The 24,105-nt window shown below is 41.9% G+C and overlaps 1 protein-coding gene across 3 annotated transcripts; it reads right to left on the reverse strand.

Annotated features, from left to right (window-relative positions):
• Positions 1-1,285: 1,285 nt before the first annotated feature.
• Positions 1,286-23,623, reverse strand: JOSD2 (Josephin domain containing 2). Of its 3 annotated transcripts, none has more exons than XM_060780695.2 (6): positions 23,517-23,623; positions 19,674-19,822; positions 18,031-18,217; positions 12,314-12,439; positions 10,458-10,652; positions 1,286-2,779 (listed from the first exon to the last, which is right to left on the reverse strand). In XM_060780695.2, the coding sequence occupies exons 3-6, from the start codon at positions 18,180-18,182 to the stop codon at positions 2,677-2,679; spliced, it is 576 nt and encodes a 191-aa protein (XP_060636678.1). In that variant the 5' UTR covers positions 18,183-18,217; positions 19,674-19,822; positions 23,517-23,623; the 3' UTR covers positions 1,286-2,676. The 3 variants fall into 3 exon arrangements, with proteins under 3 accessions (XP_060636678.1, XP_060636680.1, XP_060636677.1); XM_060780697.2 differs by having other exon boundaries at positions 19,674-19,807; positions 23,517-23,619; XM_060780694.2 differs by lacking the exon at positions 19,674-19,822 and having other exon boundaries at positions 23,517-23,621.
• Between the last annotated feature and the right edge of the window lie 482 nt (positions 23,624-24,105).

Consider the following 24,105-nt stretch of genomic DNA (forward strand, 5'->3'; position numbering starts at 1 on the left):
GTTGAAACACAGGGTCATTTTTCAGAATTCTTGTGTCTCATCCAACTTAATCCAGCCTCCCTACTTTGTTGGGGCTGTCTCTTCCAGGTCCTGTTAAAATATGAATATAAGCCCCCAAAACTGTCCATTAACCAGGTTTCTGTGAGTTTTCTGTGAATTCATCAACCAATAACAGACTGAGCAAACACAGGCCATTTGTTTGTATGTGTATGTTCATTCAAATTGTCTGTCGATGTGTATACTTAACTGTTTTAATTATTTAATTAGATTGTTGTATGTCTATTGCATTTTTAAATGTGCTATTTAGGGCTTGGTCCTGCTTGTAAGCCACCCAGAGACCCTTCGGGGAGATGGTGCCGTAATATAAAAATAAGGTAGTTATTTTAAAAAAATATTATTATTAATATTAATATTATTATTATTGCAACCCCATGAATGTTATCATTTTCTTAGACAATGAATCCTCAAGAGATGGTTTTGCCAAGTTTTTTTCCTGAAATATAACATATAGCACCTAGTTTGCATTATGTCTTCCATCCAAGTTCAAACCAGAGTTGTCCCTACTTAGCTTCCAAGAGATGGTAGGATCTAGTGCCTTTAGGCCATTTCTCTTTTAACTCCATGTACATACAATTAAAATAATGAGCCAAGACCAGTATGACTGTGGTTAGATGTACCAAAGGTCCACACATCTCCCAGTCAATTTACAAATTTGCATGTACATATTTAGATTAACATTTGATAAGTCCCAATTAGTTTTTGTGTATGTGACATCTAAGTTTCCACACAGGGATCATCAAGAATGCATGCATATTCTGTAACACACACCCAAATATGTGTATGTAAGCTGCTTCACTTCCTCCACACCTAACTATTGCTGAATGTTTTTGACATCAAAATGCTCTTCTGAGTACAAATGGATCCCCTGTAAGACTAAATCTTTCTGTGGCTTACTTGGCTTCAAATGTTTTGAAAAAAACTGTTCTGTCCAGCTCACTCATCCCCAAGAACTGCTTCCTCCCCAAATCCAAAGTTACATTCCACACTGAAGAATCACAAACTTCATTACACATTTATTTGTTTTGCATCACTGAGTGTTCCTCTGCTCAGGTTGGGAAAGAACTTCAAGGTTGGCAGGCACCAGGAGTAAGGGACTTTCCGTGCCAAGGAAAACGAACAGCGTAAGAACTAGACGAGAAGGAGGTGGACAGTGCAGTAGCTTCCTCCTGTGGATTCCCTGTGCTAGTTTCTGACCTTTCACGAGAAGCATCACAAACCCTTCTACTTGATGGACAGAGTGCTTTTATTTAAAAGAAAAACCAAACAAAAGAGCAACCAACATTTTCAATTTGCACAAAGGGTCACTGCCTCTTGCTGCTTTACAAGGTCCTAGTGCTTCAAGTGGCTGTGTAACAGGCAGAAATTCAACAGGTACAATCTCCCCAATTTTGGACTAAAAGAGAGTTTCTGTCAGCTAGTCAGAATTAAGACAACCAACATGAATGAGAAAAACTAAAAAGAAGCAACATCAGCCCCATAGTGTTCTTCCCAAGTGGTTAGGCAAAGTCTCTTTAATGAACTGCTTTATTCCTCTAAGGTGGTGGGCTGCCTATGGGAGTAACAGAAGATTCTGTTCACTTGCCAGCACTGAATAGTCAACCAAACCAAGGCTTCAAGCAACCTCTTGTCCACTGTCAAGCAGCAGAAAGTTTGGGACCTGTCCGGGCATTTGCCACCTTATAGTCTTTGCCACTGCTTTCTGAATTTGGATCCAGGATACTAGCACAGTGGCTTATCCTATTTCCACACTCAACTCCACTGTCCTTTTCCCACCTTCATTCCCACCTACACCAGAAACATTAATTCAAATTTCACTTGAGCATCTCATGCTTTCCAGCGAGCCTCAAGGGAATAAAAAAACACTCTTGCTTTTTCTCTGTACACTCCACTTGACTAACACCACTGCTGCTCTTAGTAAAACAGCTCGCCGCTTGCAGAAAAGGTCCCTTTGACTGAAGCAAGAGTTGAAATATCACCTTTGGGTTTTCAGCGCATACAGCTCACTCCTAAATCTGCCTTCTCCATAATCTTGGGAATAGCTAACTCAAAACACTGAGTGACAACTTTAAGTCAGAGACTTTTTGTGGGGTTTGGGAGAACTGTCTTGCTCTATCCAAAGAACTTGCTGCAACAGAAGAATCACAAAAATACAAAGGAGAGGTTTGTTAGCCCTAATAGTGAGACACACAACTTCCCAGACTAAACCTAGTAGGATATTAAATAGGGGGTCTGGGGATGTATTACCAACAAGTCCTGCTTGTAAACAAGTAACTCCATCAGTCCGGGGGAGGAAAACTGACTGTTGGAGCACCCCAGATGGCTATTCCAGTGCCAGGGGAAAATCTTCTACTATTTGGTATTGCAATCTTTATTCTGTACTGTCCGACACAGTGCACATCTTTCAAAAGCAAGGGGAAAGCTGGGAACCCTTCTTGCACATAAGAGAAGGGAGGATATATTTCATGGTCAGCTCCCAGAGTGGCAGTGTAAACAGGAGGGCATCACTCCCATTCCTACCCCCTTATGCACATACACAAAGACATGCAGCAGCCAGCGCAGGGGGGTTGAAGAAGAATGCTTGAGGCTCAGCTGGGATGGATTCCTGTGTGCCGGGGATCACCTGACAGTGCTGAGCCAGTCTCTGGCTTCACCCGTCTCTTGGGGCACCACTAGCAACAACTCACATGGTCCTTCTGATAGAACTTCTTGCAGAAACACCCTGTAAGAAAGAAGTTAAAGTGAGAAGGGGGTGGTTAGATTAGGGATCTAACAGGTCCTCCTTGATACAATCCAGATTGAGCACCAAACGGCCATTATTCGATTTGCAGCATGGTAAACTGCACCCTTGCTTCACTGTCAGCTCCCACCCAAAAGGAACTCACCCAGTCCTTTCCACACCAGAAAGATCTCACAGGGGGGCAGTATATCAAAAGGAAGAATAAGAGGTCAGGGGAATTATTGGAATGATCTTCAGAAGAGACAAAATATTGCTGTGCCTTTGGAGACAAGCTGGTTTTTGATGGCAAGAGGTTATGCTGTGCCTTTATGCTTTGATGCTCCAGCAACTGTTTTGATTAGGGATGGCATTCATGCCTCACACACCCAGATGACCAGATTGTGTTAACTGTATTCCCAGTGTCTGGAAACTCCTCGCTTTGTCAGTCCGGCTGGCCCCACACTGACCTTGCCTCTGTGTGTATTTATGCACCTATCCCTTTTCCTCAGTTGCTTTTACAAATCCAGGGATAGACATCATGGCCAACAGAATCCCTCCTGGTGACAATAGGTCAGCCAATGCCTGTTTAATTTTTTAAAATTGAATGTTGATACTATTCCTTTTCTACTCCCAGTTTTCAAAGTGCAAACCAAAACAGGTAAATTTGATACAATTTTGTATTGTCGAAGGTTTTCATGGCCGGAATCACTGGGTTGTTGTATGTTGTCTAGGCTGTATGGCCATGTTCCAGAAGCCTGCATCTATCAATCTCTACCCACAATCTCTGAGGATGTCTGCCATAGATGCAGGTGAAACATCAGGAGAGAATGCTTTGGGAACATGGCCATACAGCCCAGAAAACACACAACAACCCATTGATATAATTTCTGTTTTTGTTTTTACAACAGCACACAAAGAGATAAGAAAAGAAAATGGTAACAATCACAGCAATACTTTTCAAGAGCTCAACAAAACAAAATGCTTTCAAATTGCTGCAAAGTAACCTATTTTCTAAATAAAGTATAATATAATGAGTCTTCTAAGACAAAACGTGCTGACTACGAATTTTACTTCATCTGGTTTTAAATGATTTTATATATTCCAGATTACCTTTGTATAGATTTTCACTTTTTTAAATTGAACATTTAACTTACAAACTCTGTTTTGTCCCCAAGACACCTAAAGATCTTGGATTGCTGATTTTCTCCCTTTTATAAAAGCCCAAGGAGAATTTTTCCAGTTCTACCTCTTGTGTCATTCAGTCGAAATTCTATAGAATAGAAGGTAAAGGTTTCCCCTGACATTAAGTCTAGTTTTGTCCATCTCTGGGGAGTGTTGCGCATCTCAATTTCTAAGCTGAAGAGCCGGCGTTGTCCGTAGACACCTCCAAGGTCATGTGGCCATCATGACTCATAGAGCACCGTTACCTTTCCAACGGAGCGGTACATATTGATCTACTCACATTTGCATGTTTTCAAATTGTTAGGTTGGCAGAAGCTGGGCTAACAGTGGGAGCTCGTGCAGCACCCAGGATTCGAACCACCAACCTTTTGGTCAGCAAGTTCAGCAGGTTAGTGGTTTAATTAGAATTATACTAGTAGAATAATAATTATACTAGTAGAATATACTAGTATAATTATTGGTAATGGTAATAATAATAATAATAATAATAATAATTATTATTATTATTATTATTTTATAACCCGCCCTCTCTCCCCAAAGGGATTCAGGGCAGTTTACAGGAAAAACAAAATGGCAACAATTTCATGCCAAAACCAAATAGACAATGAAAACAAAACAGAGAGAGAAATAAACTCAATATAACTTATAACAATCAAACAAGAATTAACTCAGTGAACATAACGCATGAAAAATCATACCAATTAATATACAATACCTTAGAAGCACAATGTAATATAATATAACATATAGCATAATATATCAGCAAGCAGAGGTAAGTATGTGTTGTCAGGGTGGGAGTATGTATCAAATATGTTAATCCTCCTCCTCTTCATAAGCTAGTTTACACAAGTAGGTCTTCAGAAGCTTTTTAAAGGAGGAGAGAAGGGGCCATTTTTAATTCTTTTGGAAGGGAGTTCCAGAGGTGGGGAGCGGCCATGGAGAAGACCCCTCTCTCGTTCCCACCAGCTGTGCTTGAGATGGGGGTAGGACCGAGAGCAGGGCCTCCTCTGCATTGCTTGGGCTGGTTTATACATGGAGATGCTGTTTTTCAGATAGCCTGGGCCTGAACTGTTTACTGTAGGGCTTTATAGGTAACAACCAGCACTTTGTATTTAGCCCAGAAGCAGACTGGCAGCCAGTGGAGCTGCCGTAACATGGGAGTTGTCCGCTCCCTGTATGGTGCTCCAGTTAGTAATCTGGTTGCCTGAACCAGTTGGAGCTTCTGAACTATCTTCAAAGGCAGCCCCGCATAGAAAGTGTTTCAGTAGTCCAATCTGGAAGTAACCAAGGCATGGATTAGCACTTATAGGGGCCCATTTAATACCCTCATTTTTGCACAAGGGTTGTGGGAGCTGTAAATCAGAACACCTAGAAGGTCAAAATGTTCTTCAACTCTGGCCCTTAAGATAGCACTGTTTGCTGTAGCTTCCAAGACACTATGTACTTATTTTATTAAAGAATTTTAGCAGTTCTAAATTGTTAATTCTAAACACGTTTGCTGTATATTTACTTTTTATATATATAAAGGATTTTCAATATAGGTGTATGCACAATTCATTAAAGTTCCAAAGTGATTCAAAAGTAGAATTTTATTTTCTCTTGTTATAGATGATTTATTAGACCTGTAAAAGCAATAAAGACTGCCTCATTCATTAAACTGGGTCATTTCAACATCCACAGTAACAGCTCACCTACACTCTAGAGAAAAGAGCATGGGGAGTGAAAAGACAGGCTTGTTACAGATGTGAATGGAGTCCACCCCCACTGAGAAGGTGTCCTTCCAGATACCCTGGTTCCTGGCTCTTCGAAAGCTCTGATCAGTCATTGCAGAAACATCATCAGCCTCACCTCCTGCTTGCAAATAGACAATGAGTGTCTAAAAAAATAACACTCTTTAGAACACTCTGGCCCAGCTTACTTGTCCGAACGCATCCACCCCTATGTCCCACCTCGTAATCTAAGATCATCCGGGGAGGCCCTGCTCTCACTCCTGTCAATTGCGCAAATGCATCTGGTGGGGATGAGAGACAGGGCCTTCTCGGCGGTGGCCCCTCGCCTATGGAACACACTCCCAAATGAGGTAAGATCTGCTCCCTCCCTCCTGGCTTTCAGAAAGAAATTAAAATCATGGCTTTGGGACCAGGCCTTCGGACAGTAGATGTTTGTAGAGTTTAAAGGACATGGACTAGAACGACAATACTAGTGTATTGAATACAGGAACATGGAACAATGGATTATGAGATTGGATCTTGATTCTACCTATGAGACGCTAATGAGATGCTGTTTGTTTATTGTATCTTTGTTTTTAACTGTTTTTTAACTCTTTTTATGATGTTGAGCATTAAATTTTGCTTTGAGTCGCCCAAGGGCTGAGAAAAGTGGTATATAAATGAAGTAAAAATAATAATAATAAATAGAACAGTGGTTCTCAACCTTTCTAATACCTTGACCCCTTAATACAGTTCCTCATACTGTGGTGACACCAACTAAAATTATTGTTGTTGCTACTTCTTATCTGGAATTTTGCTATTCTTATGAAGTGTAATGTAAATATCTGATATGCAGGATGTATTTTCATTCACGGGACCAAATTTGGCACAAATACATGATATACCCAAATTTGAATACTGGTGGGGTTGGTGGTGGGATTGATTCTGTCATTTGGGAGTTGTAGTTGCTGGGATTTATAGTTAACCTACAACCAAAGAGCATTCTGAATCCTACCAACGATAGAATTGGGCCAAATACTGGTGGGGTTGGCGGTGGGATTGATTCTGTCATTTGGGAGTTGTAGTTGCTGGGATTTATAGTTAACCTACAACCAAAGAGCATTCTGAATCCTACCAACGATAGAATTGGGCCAAATACTGGTGGGGTTGGCGGTGGGATTGATTCTGTCATTTGGGAGTTGTAGTTGCTGGGATTTACAGTTAACCTACAACCAAAGAGCATTCTGAATCCTACCAACGATAGAATTGGGCCAAATACTGGTGGGGTTGGCGGTGGGATTGATTCTGTCATTTGGGAGTTGTAGTTGCTGGGATTTATAGTTAACCTACAACCAAAGAGCATTCTGAATCCTACCAACGATAGAATTGGGCCAAATACTGGTGGGGTTGGCGGTGGGATTGATTCTGTCATTTGGGAGTTGTAGTTGCTGGGATTTATAGTTAACCTACAACCAAAGAGCATTCTGAATCCTACCAACGATAGAATTGGGCCAAATACTGGTGGGGTTGGCGGTGGGATTGATTCTGTCATTTGGGAGTTGTAGTTGCTGGGATTTACAGTTAACCTACAACCAAAGAGCATTCTGAATCCTACCAACGATAGAATTGGGCCAAATACTGGTGGGGTTGGCGGTGGGATTGATTCTGTCATTTGGGAGTTGTAGTTGCTGGGATTTATAGTTAACCTACAATCAAAGAGCATTCTGAACCCTACCAACGATAGAATTGGGCCAAACTTCCCACACAGAACCCTCATGTCTTGAAGGGACTTGCTGGTGTGAGCCTCCCTCCAGCCTCGAACACTCTCCCTCGCCTGCACATGCACACCATGCCATCCGTTTCCAAAAAGGAAGACAAGGACAGGTGGAGAGATCTTCAGCTTTCTCTGCCAAAGGGGTTCCTAAGACAATCAGAAATATATTTTTTCTGGTCTTTGGCAACCCCTCTGAAACCCTCTTGCGACCCCCCCCCCACCCCGGGTTCCCAACCCCCAGGTTGAGAAATTCTGCTTTAGAAAGTTTGAAAACCAGGATTTCAAAATATCTGGAGAACCTCCACAAACAGCTACTCTCTGCCTGAAAAGTGGGGTAGAAGTGGTGAAAGAGGACTACAGGAACAGGGCACTTGCCCACTAAACAATTTTAGACCAGCATTTCTGTTGGTACTCGAGGTGATCTTAAGATGTCACCTCCTACTGCTTGTAATGGTTTGTAATATCTGTGGTTGCAAAAGGAGTTAAGGATCACTTCCCTGGATTGTCACTCTCTAGGTCCATCCCACTTTGCATTGTTCTGTTTTGTCCTTCCCTGCTTGCACGTGCCTATTACTGTTGACGAATGGATGATGATTTTCTAAAGACATGCCTCTCCATGTGACTTGAACTGCTAGAAAAACCAAGATTTCAAATCAGGTTGGAGAGGCATCTCTTTAGAAAATCACCATCCATTTGTAGACAGCAAGAGACATGTGCCTTCTTACAAAGGGTACTGTGCAATCTTGAATATACATCACGGCAGAAGCAAAACTGACCTTTTCCCAAAGCAGACTTCACGTTCTAGGTTAGAGTGAACTTATTTGCCTCTGGCACTATTTTCAGACCGGTGTATCTTAAAGAGCACTTTCCTTCATATGTTCTTCAGGACATGCTCCACTGAACATCTGAAGTCTTGTTCTGGTTACTCAGTGATGAACAAGACACAACTGGCAACCAACAAGAATACAGCATTTTTGGTAGCAGCACCTACCCTGTTACATATTTATTTTCTAGGATGCAATTCTATATATACTTTACTTACCTAAGAATAAACTGCACTGCACACAATGAGACTAACTTCTGAGTAAGATTGCACAGAAATGTACAGTTAGACATGTAGCAGAAGTATGGCTGTTCCATAAGGCTTTTATTTGTCCTTGTTATTTTCATAACATTTGCCTCCATGACTAACATTCTATTTAATGTTATGGGATGCTCTTGCAGTTCTGCGCAGTGTCGCTTATTCACTGGATGACAGACTTTTATGAAAGCTGTCTGGCACCGGCTTTGTAAAAATAAGACAAAGCAATGTTTAATAATGAAATAATTCTTGGAATGAGTGACATCAAGGTTGGGCAACTGTGGTAGGCTATGAGTTGGCTGCCCCAGGGGATACTGGAAGGCCGCACCCATTCACCACACCTGGTCCCATAAAATAAATCAATCTTTTTTTGGCTGCAAAAGTTCTCTAACAGGATATGGGGATATTTTTACCATGTTTTAATACCTTCCTGTGCTATTTTAGAGACAAGAGAGGCCTTTAATAATGACTCAATTCCGGTTTCAAGAAAGGTATCTCCTGGTTCTAACATGGTTCAAGGAGGTGTAATGTGGTACTAAAATCCCCATGTGCCCTGGAGGACATTTTGGAGCAAACGTTTTACAAATATCTTTTTAACTGGGTTGCTGTGAATTTTCTGGGTTGTATGGCCATGTTCCAGAAGCATTGCTGCCTGATATTTTGCCCACATCTATGGCTGGCATCCTCAGAGGTTGTGAGGTTTGTTGAAAACAAGGCAAGTGGGGGTTATATATCTGTGGAATGTCAAGGGAGGGAGAAAGAACTATTGTCTGTTGGAGGTAAGTGTGAATGTTGCAATTGGCCACCTTGATTAGCATTGAATAGCCTTGCAGCTTCAAAGCCTGGCTGCTTCTTGCTTGGGGGAATCCTTCTTTAGGATGCATTAGCTGGTCTCTGTCTATTGGTGGCGCAGGGGGTTAAAACCCTGTGCCGGCAGGACTGAAGACCAACAGGTCGCAGGTTCAAATCCAGGGAGAGGCGGATGAGCTCCCTCTATCAGCCCCAGCTCCTCATGCGGGGACATCAGAGAAGCCTCCCACAAGGATGATAAAAACATCAAATCATCTGGGCATCCCCTGGGCAATGTCCTTGCAGATGGCAAATTCTCTCACACCAGAAGCAACTTGCAGTTTCTCAAGTCGCTCCTCACACGACAAAAAAAATGCCAATGTGATAACAAAATGCATCAATTATATTATTAAAAAATTAAATTGATGCTATCAAAGCACTCTAAAATCAGGACAGTAAAGAAAGAACAGAACTCAAAAGCAGGGGAATTCCAGACAAGAAACAATCAGGGCCAGCTAATCATCTCCCAACAAAGGCTTTAATAATAATAATAATAATAATAATAATAATTATTATTATTATTATTATTTAAACCCCGCCACCATTTCCCCGAAGACACTCGGGGTTGCTAACATGAGGCCAAGCCCAAGTAATTAAAATAATGCAAAATAAAATGCATACAAAACAGACAATAACATCAAATAAAATACTTAACAATAAGGATTATCCCAGGCAAGAAGCAGCCAAGCCTTGAAGCTGCAAGGTTATTCAATGCTAATCAAGGTGATCAATTGCAGCATTCACACTTCTCTCAAACAGAGAAGAGTTCTTTCTCCCACGCTGGAGATTATTCCACAGATATATAAACCCCACTTGCTTTGTTTCCAAGAAGCCTCACAACCTCTGAGGATGCCTGCCATAGATGTAGGCAAAATGTCAGGAGAGAATGCTTCTGGAACATGGTTATACAGCCCGGAAAACTTACAGTAACTCAGTGATTCCGGCCATGAAAGCCCTTGACAACACAACATGTTTACGCTTTGGGGGGCACAAAAACCACCTATGAGGCCACAGACAGCATACAAACTACATTTTGCACATCCTTGCTTTTCACAGAGGTCCCTAAAGCAGCCACTCCATCAGTACCTGAGGTCAGCTTCGCTGCCAATCGGAACAGGTGCCTTCAGCTTGGAATCGAGATTATAATAGATGCCATCAAGCTGGCGCACAGCGATCCAGTGACGACGCCTCACCGGAAGAGATAGGAAGCCGAGGCACACGTTGGAAGGGACGTTGATGATGAATCCTAGAACTCCTGCTACGGACAGCTGCTCTAAGGGCCTATAAAGCAAAGAAACACATGAGTGTTTGGCAAGAAACGTGTCTCTGAAGGGAAACTATTCAAACATCCTAAAAAACCCCAATGTATAGATGGTTAAATAGCAGAGCATATTCTTGGCATGCATTGCTGAAGGTGCCAAGCTTTACCCCTGGCATCTCCACATCAAGGTAGGTTTTGTCTACCAAACCTGGGGAGCTGCTGCCACTTGCTGTCAACACTACTAGGTTATATGGACTGTTGCAGATTCTGAACAGGATGCCATCACTAAGCTTAGCCTAGTTGATCCTTCTCCAGCCTGCGGCATTTCAAATGTCCTGGGGCATCGCACAATCTGAACAAGTGTGCCCTGCAAACTGGAAGTTTCTAAACACCTGGAAGGCCAGAATGTCCTCACCTCTGGATACAAAACATAAGAAATGAGTGAAGGTCGTGTGATGTGTTGTGTTAAACTGGAAGGTATATGTTCTAGTCTTCATTGGCCCATGGAACACCCTGTGTGACGATGGGTCAGTTAAGCATTTTTCTCTCACCCTAACCTACCACGCAAGGTTGCTATGAGAATCAAGCATGAAGAAAGATATATACTGTCTTGAGATCACTGGAGGAAAGGCAAGACGTAAATGTGACTGACTAGCAAGAGAGTAAGAGGTATAACAGAGATGGGCAACTGCATGGAACCCACTCGCTACAAACATCCCTGTGAACCACCTCCATACACACACAGGAGTCCCAGAAAGTACTTCTCTTTATTTCTGTAGTCTCTCGCAATCCAAGTGACATCACATCCCTTCTTGCTACCATTTTGAGAGAGACTGTAGAGGAAAATAGACGTTATCTCTCCATATGAACCATCTAGGAACTTAAGATCATCTGGGGAGGCCCTGCTCTTGATCCTGCCTTCCTCACAGGAGTGTTTGGCGGAGAAGAGAGACAGAGCCTTCTCAGTCGTGGCCCCTCAGCTATGGAACTCCCTTCTTAGGGATATTTGATCGGCCCCTTCCTCCTGATTTTCCAAAAAAAAAAAAAAAGTAAAGACGTGGCTCTTCGAACAAGCTTTCAGAAATGCAGTGTAACAGATAAACACAGCGAACATGGAACGGCTTAAACAATGCTAATAGAAAACAAATTTATCTGGAAGACATTGATGATTATAGTTTTAATGGTTTTATATGGATTTTTATTATGGTATGTTAAATGTTTTTAATCAGTATTTATGTATGTTTGTGGCATCAAATTGCTGCCAATCTGTATGCCGCCTTGAGTCGCCTTCGGGCTGAGAAAGGCGGGATAGAAATACTGTAAATAATAAATAAATAAATGATTCTGGGCCTATTATGGTGACAAGGTGGGGATATTTTGCACATTTTCATGAGGGGCTTTCTGCATGATTTGGGAACAATGTTGTCTAAAAACTACATCATTTGAAAGACTTTGAGTAAAGCTTCAGAGGTTACAAAAGTAGGTTTCATGGGGCACATGCAACCCATGGGCCACAACAGGTGCAGTCCTAAGTAGAGGAAGAGGTCACTAGAAAGAAAAACAGCTAAAACTTGTCAAGTCACTTTCCCCCCCCAAGGAACAGCCAATTAGCTGGAGTTTACAAGGTACCCGATGACCTGGAAGTAAGCAGAATACTTTAAGCCGGCGATTCACCACTCACCTGCGCTTGTCCCACCAGACAGCTTCCAGCCCAACACTTTGGAGCGCTGCCATGATGACATTGACATCGTAATTTCCTGTCCCCAGGAAACTGCGATGTGGATTCCACCTGGCATCTGGGGCAAGCCTGTTGGGAAACAAAGAAGGGGATCATCATGGCTGGACACAGATGAAAGAATATGGTGCAGGGAGACAGTTGGTCTCAAAAGTAAATCTCCTGTTCCCTCCAATTTATTTATTTACAAAAGATAAAAAAGAAGGCAGCCTCCGCATTTAGGTATACAACCTAAAAAGGGACGATACAAAAGGAAAAGGGGACTTGGAGGAAAAAGGAGCACAAGAGAAGTCAATTAGAAGTGTTCAGTGTTATGAAATTCCTTGCAACACTGGCGAAATGGCTGACTAATCAGGGAGAGACCAACCCAAGAAGCTTCTCAGGGAGAGACCAGCCCAAGAATACTGACAGCCATCCTCTTTCCACCACCTGTCCTTTCTTTCTTCACTTGTATTATGCTACCATAGTTACGTCCTTACAGCTGAATCCTGACCTTTTCATCAAAGTCTGGTACCACTCCTTAGTCCAGGGCTGTGGAATGTACTGCCATTGAGATGATGTAAAACTTCAATTCCCATCTACTTCAGCATACAATTGCCTACAATAAGGCATGATGAGTATCAGTTCATCAGCATATCAAAGGCTGGATGCTTCTCACCTCTGTCCTTAGTCCCCATCCCACGCTGTATTCTGAACTCAAGTACTTATGCTAGAATTCAATAAGCAATCTTCCACTGCCGTCAATCATTTCGATCTTCATCTGCTGCCTCCCTTATTATTTTGTTACTGTGAGTGTGGAACACTTCCCGCTCTCATTCCCATGACATGGCACAACAGGTCCAAACCACAAGAAAAGAGAGTGCTTCTCTTTTCTTGTGGTTTTTGACCAGGGACCACTTTGACCGGGGACCACTCTCCAACATTAGTACCGAAAGGGTTACAAATCAGTTTTTGGTCAACTTTAGATTCAGTTTGGTTATTTGGCGTGCTGATGCAGAAAATTACATTGGATAGACCACATCAGCTCTAGTTTCTGATACAGAACATATGCCATCCAATAGTCACCATTTGCTCACCCCCAGAAAATTGTATTTAATAAGCCTTGGCACTATAAGAGGAGAATTGTAAATATGTAATTGCCCTATTATAATGAGCTTCAGTACTGATACCAGTTTAAGTAACTTTCATAGTACATACAGGACACACTTTAATAGTGCAACAAACACAATATATAAGATTTACAAAATAATTACATAGGTCAAATAGATCAATTTCAGTATGTCCACAAGGTTTTCAACAAAAATTCACGAGGTGTTCCAAAAACTTGGGAATATAGTTCACGTTGAATACATCAAACTTAGAAACAATTCACATTGTGTTCAGCAAACTTAGGAATACACAACAAGGTTCCTAAGGTTGCAGGTTCGAATCCAGGGAGCAGTGTGAGCTCCCGCTGTTAGCCCCAGCTTCTGCCAACCTAGCAGTTCGAAAACATGCAAATGTGAGTAGATCAATAGGTATCACTCCTGCGGGAAGGTAACGACGCTCCATGCAGTCATGCTGGCCTCATGACCTTGGAGGTGTCTATGGACAATGCCGGCTCTTTGACTTATAAATGGAGATGAGCACCAACCCCCAGAGTTGGACATGACTGAACTTAATGTCAGGGGAAAACCTTTACCTTTTTTACTATAAGAGGGTTTTGCAAGACCAGTTGCTCTTGTTGCAATGGTGTAGTAATGGCGAGGATATGGACCATATTTTAGTTCTTGCGACCCACTGGTGCTCTGTGGAACCACTGCCTTAAAAATTAGGAAGAACTTCTTGACAGTAAGTGCTACTGGATAGTAGAATGCACTACACTCCACTACACTGGAGTGTAGTGGAGTCTCTTTCAGTAGATGTTTTTAAACAGAGTTGGATGGTTATCTGTTAGGAATGCTTTGATTGTGTATTTCTACACAGCAGAGGGTTGGACTGGATAGCCCTTGTGGTCTTTTCCAACGCTATGATTCTACTACACCCAGTCAGCTCAGTTAATTGTAAGGGATAATGAGAATTGCAATTTGACATCTGAGGGTCTGCAGTTCCTTCACTTCTGCTTTCAAGAGCTGTCAAGCCGAAGACGTATCTTTCCCACACTGCTCTAATGCAATGTGTCAATGAATGTTAATACATTACTATTATTCTATTCCTCTTGCTGGCTAAGGTTATCTTAAGCCCGTCCAGAATAAAGTTATGTGCGTTTTAAACATGCATTCCACATAATTTGTTTTATTTCTGTGTTTATTCAAGCTGGTAAAAACTTATCCCTGAAGAGTTAGCCTGGAAAAGACATTGAGAATAAAAGATGTCTCCTTCTTTTATGCAACTGTCATCTTGGCTTTTCCAGAGAAATACCGTACCCCAGGGAAGCTTACAGGCTCCTACTTGCCCCAGAACAACACTGTATAAATGAACAATAAATCAGCAGAGCCATACTGCCGAAGCAGCACTATTTCAGAGGCCTACCTGAGTAGCTTCGACCTGTTCCACCGAAGTGGTTACAGAGCGCACGATATTATCTGGATTGTGCTAATTAAAGTGTCGTGATGACCAATGGTCTTAAATGAAATTATGTCCTAGCGTCTCATGCAAAACACCCCTGGAGTTGCTAGGCTCCACTCATTAAAAGCATAGGTAGCCTCACCCATCAAACAAAAGGCATGCAATAACAATTCCTTGCCCCTGGCAAAATCCCATTAGCTTCACACTACCCAAGGGGAATGCGCCTCTTTAAGAGAAAGTGGTGAATATGGAATACAGGCCAAGTAAGTGTGATATTTCTTTGCTCTACAGCTTTTAAAGATGATCAGCCGAAAAGAGTGGAAGGGGGGGGGGGTGTCCCAAAAACATGTATCTATCCTATAGTAGGGACTCCTGTTTGCAGTGACACCTTGAGAGGGGACAGGAGGGATGTGAACATTTTTCTTTTCTATAGAAAAATATTCAACTTTTGCCATTCAACATGTGCACAGTTCCATACAGAACCAAGTTTCTAGTCCTCATCATTGTCATTTTTTTTTGGGGGGGGGGATTCCATCTTATACATATTTATCTCAGAGGAGACCCTGAACTTTGCATATTTTAACATCTTTCCTCTTTCTAACTGAATGCCTTACTTCTGATGTGAATAACTCGGATACGGAACAACCAGTTATAACTGGCGATTATTTGTTTTCCTGAAAATTCAAAGTAGAGTTTTTTTTACAGATTTTGTTTTTCATCATGTCAGAAGCGAATTGAGAATATACTGCAAGTTGCTTCTGGTGTGAGAGAATCAGCCATCAATAGGGGACGCCCGGATGTATTACCATCCTGTGGGAAGCTTATGTAATGTCCCTGCATGGGAATATGTGGCTGACAGATGGGAGCTCACCCCATCTTGCGGATTCAAACCACCAACCTTCAGATCTTCGGGTCAGCAGTTCAGTCGGCACAAGGGTTTAATCCATTGCGCCACCGCGGATCCTTTTACAGATGAAAACATGCCATGCTCCATCTTTTTTTGACCTTTCACATCTGATGCTAACATACACACAGACTTGAGAGAAGCTGCAACCGGATGCCAACTCATCTTAATAGGCCTCATCCAATCTGACTATTCAAAACACTTCGTTGCCAAAGCCAAGCTCCCAAACACTGAGGTTCAAATTATGGTCAAGTGAGTAAGTAGGTGTATACAAAAGGAACAACTCATTGGCGTGAAGCGTTGCCACATAATTAAAACTGGGATTCCGTGTTTCTCACCAAAGAAAAATGCTGAGGCATCTTTGACTCTCCAAATGTTTTGGACTATGAATCTCAGAATCCCTGGCCACTGGCCATGCTGGTTGTGTGAGGTAAACTCCAAAACAAGTACAAAACAAAAGATTTTTCACTCTTGTCATAGTATAAGGTTTAAATGGAATAAGACTGAAGGTTTAGATTTAATAAAAGTTTGACATACAATAATTTCTCCACATTTATGGTTTTAATGTTTGCAGATTTGATTAATATGTTCTTTGTAGGAATCAGTAAATCCTCTGCTAGAAGTTGACCGTAGAGTCATGTTGAAGATGTAGTCCCAAGGTCAATTTCCTGAAAACGTTGGCTACACAACTATTCTGAACATATTAAAAAATTAATGGGTTTTATTCTCTATTTTTCACACCTAATGAAAATAGAGACCTCACTGCGCCTTAATTTTTCTTTGAAATCAAAGTAGATGTTGGCCAGGGATTTGTTTAAGGCAGTGGTTCTCAACCTGAGGGTCCCCAGGTGTTCTGCCCTACAACACACACAAATTCCAGCCAGTTTACCAGCTGTTAGGATTTCTGGGAGTTGAAGGCCAAAACATCTGGGGACCCACAGGTTGAGAACCACTTAAGGGATCTTCTGCCATTTAGGAGGCTGAAATAGAATCAAAGAATTCTAGAGTTGGAAGAGACCTCATGGGCCATCCAGTCCAACCCTCTGCCAAGAAGCAGGAATATTGCATTCAAAGCACCCTTGACAGATGGCCATCCAGCCTCAGTTTAAAAGCTTCCAAAGAAGGAGCCTCCACCACACTCCAGGGCAGAGAGTTCCACTGCTGAACGGCTCTCACAGTTAGGAAGTTCAGATGGAATCTCCTTTCTTGTAGTTTGAAGCCATTGTTCCGTATTCTAGTCTCCAGGGAAGCAGAAAACAAGCTTGCTCCCTCCTCCCTGTGGCTTCCTCTCACATATTTATACATGGCTATCATATCTCCTCTCAGCCTTCTCTTCTTCAGGCTAAACATGCCCAGCTCCTTAAGCCACTCCTCATAGGGCTTGTTCTCCAGACCCTTGATCATTTTAGTCGCCCTCCTCTGGACACATTCCTGTTTGTCAATATCTCTCTTGAATTGCGGTGCCCAGAATTGGACACAATATTCCAGGTGTGGTCTAACCAAAGCAGAATAAGGGGTAGCATTACTTCCCCTCTATGCTCCTATTGATGCAGGCCAAAATCCCATTGGTTTTTTTTGCCGCCACATCACATTGTTGGCTCATGTTTAACTTGCTGTCCACGTGGACTCCAAGATCTTTTTCACACATACTGCTCTCGAGCCAGGCATTGTCCCCCATTCTGTATCTTTGCATTTCGTTTTTTCTGCCTATGTGGAGTATCTTGCATTTGTCACTGTTGAACCTTATGTTGTTAGTTTTGGCCCATCTCTCTAATCTGTCAAGATCATTTTGAATTCTGCTCCTGTCCTCTGGAGTATTGGCTATCCCTCCCAATTTGGTGTCGTCTGCAAACTTGATGATCATGGCTTCTAAACCTTCCTCTAAGTCATTAATAAAGATCCTGAGCAGGACCGGGTCCAGGATGGAACCCTGTGGCACTCCACTCGTCACTTCCAGGATGAAGAGGAAGCACTGGGGAGCACCCTCTGGGTTCATCCATTTAAGCAATTACAGATCCACCTCACCGTAGTTTTGTCTAGCCCACATTGGACTAGTTTGTTTGCCAGAAGGTCATGGGGGACCTTGTAACATTATTATTTTCATAACAGATAACCCATAGAATAATTTGAAGGTGTTTACAAGAGGACCTTATATGAAAAGAACATTTCCTTTAAGTTCTGGCAATATATGCGGAAATGCACACCCATTTACCTTTTACAGATCTCATCAGCTGCCTCTTGGGTGAAAATCCGCTCCTGCAAGACATTGTTCAAGGCATGGACCGCACACAGCTCAAGTCGTTGCCGCTCATGATAAATCCCAGACGCTCCATTTGGGGCCGAGTTCCCAGACATCCCATCCATACAAGCCTGAAAGGCCTCAACTCAAGAGATCAACCCTGGAGAGTAAAGCCAGTAAAAAGAATCATGCAGATGAGGAGGAAATCCAGATAAATCAATACAACTCCATTAGCGGCCTCCCTTCTGGACACTGGGCGAACATTACAGTTTTGGACTACAATACCCAGATTCCCTATAAAGCTATGTCTCATATCCTATTTAACCATTTTGGTATTTCAGATTTCCATTTCTGCTGTTAGGGTCTCAGGTTCATTGCAAAAGTAAGAAAACTATTAATAAAAAACAAGGTTTTGTTTACCCCTAGAGAACATCTCTCTTAGATGTTCAATGTATTGTCGAAGGCTTTCATGGCTGGAATCACTGGGTTGTTGTAGGTTTTTTCAGTCTATATGGCCATGTTCTAGAGCAGGGGTCCTCAAACTAAGGCCCGGGGGCCGGATGCGGCCCTCCAAGGTCATTTACCCGGCCCTCGCTCAGGGTCAACCTAAGTCTGAAATGACTTGAAAGCACACAACAACAATGACAACAACCCTATCTCGTGAGCCAAAAACAGGCCCACACTTCCCATTGAGATACTAATAAGTTTATATTTGTTAAAATTGTTCTTCATTTTAATTATTGTTTGTTTTTAAGTGATTTTTGCACTACAAATAAGATATGTGGTATGCATAGGAATTCATTCATTTTTTTTTTTCAAATTATAATCTGGCCCTCCAACAGTTTGAGGAACTGTGACCCGACCCTCTGTTTAAAAAGTTTGTGGACCCCTGTTCTAGAGGCTTTCTCTCCTGACGTTTCGCCTGCATCTGAGGATGCTTGTCATAGATGGAGGCGAAACGTCAGGGGAGAATGCCTCTAGAACATGGCCATATAGCCCGAAAAAAACCTACAACAACCCACCTCTCTTAGAATTGCGAGGTCCTCTAGCACAACTCTACAATCAACTTCTGTTGGAAGTGGACCACAGAATCACACTGGTGGACCTAGACATTCCCAGAGAAAACATATTAATCAAATCCACAAAAGGAAAATCAGCAAATGTCGAAGGCCAATAATATACTGGGCCAACTATATATTGTGAAAGTTTAATAAAATAATAATAATAATAAATACTCAGTGAGCACAGCAATAATTCTGAAAAAACTTGGGTGTTGTAGTCCAAAAACATAACCTCTTTGGGCTCCCTCAATTGTTAACCCTCCTTCTGAACCCTCTTTAGGCCAAATCGGTCCCAGACTTCTCCTTGGCTTCTCTGACCCCTTCCTTTAACTTTCACTGCCCCTCATTTCCCAAAGGTTAATATCAACACTCCTTTCTTACACTTCTCTTGATCCACTGCCTTCTTAAATCTCCTCCCTTCTCTTCAAACCGTGATACTCTCCTTAAGGTCAGAGCAGCTGAGCCAGTGGCAAGCAGCCAAGCGCTGTTCTACTTATCCCACCGTACTCCATTAAGCAGGATTGCCAGATTGAAAGCTGGAGAGGGTTCCTGTACCTTCAATGGTTGCGTTGAATAGGAGAATTTCAGCCAATGATGCTTGTCATGCGTTTAGGTAAGACGCAATTTCCATCTTCTATCTAACCATTTAAAAGATTCAGGTGTCCTCTCCAGTTTTCAGTCCGGGAAACCTATATTGGGGAAGACTTGCCAAACACCAAGAGAGATTTCAACTCAACGTCCTTCACTATCAATATGAAAGCCCTAAGTAGATCATGGGTGTATCTACACTGTAGAATTAATGCAGTTTGACACTACTTGAACTACCATGGCTCAATGCTATGGAATCATGGGAGCTGTAGTTTTACAACTACTTCAGCCTGCTCTGCCAAAGACAGCTGGTACCTCGCCAAAAATACAACCCCCTGGAGTTCATAGTCATGGCAATTCAAGTGGTGACAAACTGCATTCATTCTACAGTGTAGATGCAGCCCCAAAATGTCAATTCTTTCTCTGGATCCCTATCATTCCACACAGACTTTTGCGGTGGAGTATTTTTGTATGAGATAACCCACAGAATAAAAAAAAAACACTACACAATTAGAGCACACAGATTATGTATTTGCTGGTTCAACTTTTGTGGCTATGATAATTCTCAGCTTTAATATGGTCTCTTGTGGAAACTGAACACAGAGATATGCGGGAAGATCTAGAGATTCTTAGGGCCCTTCCACACAGCCCTATATCCCAGAATATGGCAGAAAATTCCATAATATCTGCTTTGAACTATCTTATCTGAGTCCACACTCAGATATTGTAGGATTTTCTGTCTTGATATTCTGGGATATAGGGCTGTGTGGAAGGGCCCTTAGAGAAGTGTTATCTCAGGTTAAATAGTGTTTTTTTTAAAAAAATTCCCAAGTTTTCCACTTTTCCTAGGGTCCTGTGCCTCGAACGACCACAAAAGTGGAGGGCCTATATATGTTAATACTCTAGCAAACAAGGATAGCAAGAAATTGAAATAGATAAGTAGATTTTTTTTATTAAAAAAAACACAATGTTATCAAATAACATTTGTAGCTGAAATAAAGATCCTCAAGAATTAGGCCCTTTCTACACTTCCATATAAAATTCAGATTACCGGTATCTGCTTTGAACTGGATTATATGACAGTGTAGACTCAGATAGTCCAGTTCAAAGCAGAGAATGTGAATGATCTGCTTTGATAACATGAATTATATGGCTGCATATAAGGGGCTTTAAAAGACCAGGAAAGCTTTTATGGACTTCAGGGCCACTTCAGAAATGAAAAATGGCAAATGGCAGTTGTCACAGTATATTAATACTCATCTAAACCAGTTCAAAGCAGATAATCTGGATTCAAAAACTGGATTGTATGGCAGTGTAGACATGGCCTAAAATGGCAATGGGGATATTGTGGCTAGGGTCACCATCTATGATTGCTTCTGGTCATAGCAGCAGAGAGACAACAAAATCTGGAATACAACTTCTCCAAGTCCTTCCACACAGCCATATATCCCAGAATATCAAGGCAAAAATCCCACATTATCTGAGTGTGGACTCAGTTAACCCAGTTCAAAGCAGATATTGTGGGATTTTTTGCCTTGATAATCAGGGATATAAGGCTGTGTGGAAGGGCCCTGAGTCTACACCGCCATATAATCCAGTTCAATGTAGATTTTACATAGCTGTGTTCAAGTAGCCTCCATCTCTTCTCCAACATTTGTTATTGTGTGATCGCTACTATAACTCTCACCATTACCTTTCTTTCTCTACATGCTCCTTCTACACTGCCATATAAAATCTACATTATCTACTTTGAACTGGATTATATGGCAGTGTAGACTCATAAAATCCAGTTCAAAGCAGATAATCTGGATTCTATATGGCAGTGTAGATCCAGTCTGAGAAATCCCTTAAGTAGAATTTAGAAAGCTGAAATAATCCAGAATGAGTAGCTGAGACAGTGAAACCTTTGCTTTCCAATGGTTTTTATCTACACAAATTTTGTTTCAGGCTCAAGATATTAAAATACAAATAGTGTGTATAAAATTAACTTTAGGGTATTTGTGTACGAAACACAAATGAATATCATGTTTGGACTTGGGCCCCATCTCATTGAGATATCACATTATTTATGTATATTCAAATTAGAGCTATTCCAAAATACAAAATATGTCAAGTTCCAAGCGTTTTGGATAAGGGAAATGCTTGGAACTGTGCTTTAAAAACCTTAGACATGTTTTTTTACTCACAGCAACTCACTTAAACGTGTTATTATAATTTCCATTTATGCGCAATCTTAAAGAGAAGACACTTACATTTCGAGATCTGGACTCTTGTTTGTTTGCTTTAATAATCCTACAGGAGGAGATTATTTACAATTTGCAAATCGTTTCCCTACCTATTATCTAAAATCCCAAATACGACCGAATAACATTCATTTCGCTGTTGTTATTGAAAATATGAAATATGAAAAGGCTAAGAAATGAAAGAACATTGCTTTATTTAGAGCAGGCTTGGGCAAACTTGGGCCCTCCAGGTGTTTTGGACTTCAACTCCCACAATTCCTAACAGCCTACTGGCTGTTAGGAATTGTGGGAGTTGAAGTCCAAAACACCTGGAGGGCCCAAGTTTGCCAATGCCTTGTTTAGAGAGAGGGAAGTCATAAATAGAATTTTGAAACTTTCTAAAAACCAATGGAGGCCGTTAGGAAGCATCTCATCCATAAGGATGGGCTGGGCTAAGTGAAAAGGAGAAGGAATGCACTCTGTACATGCTCAGAAGCACCACTTTTCATCAAGTCATGAAAAGCATGTCACATTTCTAAAAGCAAATGGCTCGCTGTAGGAAACATCCCTCCAGTTTCCATAAGGAGCTGAGCTCCTAACCCAGCAAAGGAGAAAGGGTGCACTCTGTGCATGCTCAGAAGCACCACTTTTCATCAAGACGTGTTAATTTTCTAAAAGCAAATGGTTCACTCTAGGAAACATCTCTCCACTGTTTCCATAAAGAGCTAAGTAAGATCCCAACCCAGCAAAGGAGAAGGAATGCACTCTGTACATGCTCAGAAGCACTCTGTACATGCTCAGAAGCACTCTGTACATGCTCAGAAGCACCACTTTTCATCAAGTCATGTTAACTGTCTAAAAGTAAATGGTTCACTTTAGGAAACATCTCTCCACTGTTCCCATAAGGAGCTGAGTAAGCTCCTAACCCAGCTAAGCAGAAGGGATGCACTCTGTACATGCTCAGAAGCATTCTGTACATGCTCAAAAGCACCACTTTTCATCACGTCATGTTAATTTTCTAAACGCAAATGGCTTGCTCTAGGAAACATCTCTCCACTGTTTCCATAAAGAGCTAAGTAAGATTCTAACCCAGCAAGGGAGAAGGGATGCACTCTGTACATGCTCAGAAGCACCACTTTTCATCAAGTCATGTTAATTTTCTAAAAGCAGATGGTTCACTCTAGAATACAACTCTCCACTGTTCCCATAAGGAACTAAGTAAGTTCCTAACCCAGCAAGGGAGAAGGGATGCACTTTGTACATGCTTAGAAGCACTCTATACATGCTCAGAAGCACCACTTTTCATCAAGTCATGTTGATTTTCTAAAAGCAAATGGCTCGCTCTAGGAAACCCTCTCCACTGTTCCCATAAGGAGCTAAGTAAGATCCCAACCCAGCAAGAGAGAAGGTATGCACTCTGTACATGCTCAGAAACACCACTTTTCATCAAGTCATGTTAATTTTCTAAAAGCAAATGGTTCACATTAGGAAACATCTCCTGACCTCCTATCACTTCCTCTCAGTGAGCTCAAAGCTGGGAAATACACTCCAGATCTGGACAAACACAAGATGGGAAACATCTTCCTACCTGACAGACGACAGATCTCCAAGGAGCCCAACTCGGCAGCATGACTGACCCAGCAGCGGCCAGGCTGACACTGCAGGGCGGGAGGGACTACGGCTCCCAGCATGCATCGCGCGGGGAGGAGGAACTACGGCTCCCGGCATGCCTCGGGAAACATCCTAGTGCTGGCTGTGGACTACAGCGACCAGAATGCAACAGAGGCAGAGGCTGGAGGAGGAGCCACGCCCCTCACAGCACGTTTATAGGGATGGATTTAGAAAAGTGGGCAATAGGGACAGAGCCTGAGAGTTACTGCATAGGAATAAGGAGATATTCATATGAACTAGGAGGTAGATTTGACTACTGTTCTCAGGTAGGAGTAGTAAGATATAGATATGCAAATATGCAAACTGGATACTCATGAATTAATTGTTTTTAGTATTCCTCTGGCTGTATGTATGAGCTCTACACAGTGATAACAATTTCACTATAATGGAATTGGTAGTTCTATGAGAACAGGGATGTGTTGTTGCCCCAACAACACATCCCTTGTTTTCCATCTTCATCGTTATGATCCACATCATCTATTGGACAGATGGCAAGCTATTTAACC

This window comes from Anolis sagrei, chromosome 6, assembly GCF_037176765.1.
Source record: "Anolis sagrei isolate rAnoSag1 chromosome 6, rAnoSag1.mat, whole genome shotgun sequence".
Lineage (NCBI taxonomy): Eukaryota > Metazoa > Chordata > Lepidosauria > Squamata > Dactyloidae > Anolis > Anolis sagrei.